The sequence below is a fragment of the Lytechinus pictus genome, chromosome 8 (assembly GCF_037042905.1).
Source record: "Lytechinus pictus isolate F3 Inbred chromosome 8, Lp3.0, whole genome shotgun sequence".
Classification (NCBI taxonomy): domain Eukaryota; kingdom Metazoa; phylum Echinodermata; class Echinoidea; order Temnopleuroida; family Toxopneustidae; genus Lytechinus; species Lytechinus pictus.
Window position 1 is genome coordinate 38152990 of NC_087252.1, and position 1577 is coordinate 38154566.

General features: G+C 45.7%; 1 protein-coding gene across 1 annotated transcript; it reads left to right on the forward strand.

Moving 5' to 3' along the window:
* The first annotated feature begins 213 nt into the window (after positions 1-213).
* On the forward strand, positions 214-1332 carry LOC129266663 (probable G-protein coupled receptor 21). The gene has a single exon (XM_054904498.2). It carries the CDS (start codon positions 316-318, stop codon positions 1330-1332), a length of 1017 nt encoding a protein of 338 aa, XP_054760473.2. The 5' UTR covers positions 214-315.
* The last annotated feature ends 245 nt before the right edge of the window (positions 1333-1577 follow it).

Genomic DNA, 1577 nt, shown 5'->3' on the forward strand with positions numbered 1-1577 from the left:
CTATTTGTTAATGAACTTGTGTTGTTTTTAATTGACCTCTCTATCTCTCTCGTACTTCAGAATTGATCATCTAGAGAGTCATCCGTTGGGTATCATCCATTCTCAGAGCGTTGCAACGGCAGATCTACGATAATTAGCATCGACATCCGACACGTTCTCTTTACCAGTGTTCTCCGATTGTAGAGGCCAAACAAGACAGTGTATCAACTAACAGTACCTTTAAAGACTGAGCTTACCAATTTTTGTATTATACAGGCACTTTCCCATATGCCATTCCTGAGTACATCTACCGGTGTTCCAATATAGCATCCAACCATGGACTTATCAACAATTGCGTGTTTCCGGTGTGTCACCGACATGACTACCTACCCTACGACACTGACCGAAGGCACAGTTGATTCCTGTGCTCCTTCAGTTGCGTTCACTGTTCTGTTCATCCTATGTGGTATGATAACGGTCTTCTCCAATATCGTCAACCTCGTCGCTCTTGCTCACACACAACAATGCTTTAACGACAACACCAGATTGTGCTTTCAAGCAGTAGCAGTCGTAGACTTCTTTGTGGGTCTCTTCTGCTGCACTTTCCATTCTATCCGCTTTTCGGGGTTGTCCATCTCCAAGACGAGGACGTTCTCCATAATTGGGGTCATCGGATGCTCAACGCTCTTTAATCAATCCATCATGATCCTTGCTTGCGTTAGTATAGATCGGTATCTTGCTGTGACACGACCGTTGCGGTATCACGCAATCGTCACGAAGCGACGAATGATCATGCTGATCGTCTTCGGAATGTTCGTTGGCACCATGAACTCGTCTGCAAGCCTAGCTCATAAGATTATCGCAGGATTCAGCGATTTGAAATTCGCATCTGTAGACATCGCCACAAATCCCATCCTTGTTATCTACTTCGCTCTAATTCTCACATCAGCCGGGGTAACGACCTTTTGCAATACTGTCCTCGTTATTCTGGCGAGGAAGCACCGACGCCGCATCGCCGCTACGTCTTGTACTAGCGAACGAAGTAAAGCAGGAGACACGGAATCTGGTGGGCATCAGCGTAGCGGGAACAAGGACATCCGGACTATCTTCGCTGTTACTGGCGCGTTCTACATTACATGGGGAGCGCAGGTATCGGTGAATTTCACAAGCGCTGCTTTAGGCAAAGAAATGCCTTGCATTGCGAGGAACATTCTTCTCATATTCGTAATCAGCAACAGTTTCTGGAACGCTCTTATCTATCTCCTAATGAATTCTTCATTTCGCAGGATCGTATGGCGAATGTTCACAAGAGACACGTTCAATGAAAATGCTGTTCATACCATTAATGCGTAACCATGGTAGTAGTAATTCAGGTTTTAAATCTAACTAGTCATTCATTTCAATAGCGCTAGTGTGAGAACGGTCTATGCGCGGATCCAGGTGGAATAGACACAATACCATGCATGTTAGGGTCCCTATTGTCTTTGCACAATTTAGTCGGTCTCTCAAAACCCTTGCATCTCATCCGGCTGGATCTGCGCCTGGAACGGTCCATGTAACTATGATGACTACGGAGGCCTTACGCAAGCGAAACAGAT

Coding starts and splice junctions, on each gene's coding strand:
- LOC129266663 (XM_054904498.2), top strand. CDS start 316: ATGGACTTATCAACAATTGCGTGTTTCCGGTGTGTCACCGACATGACT.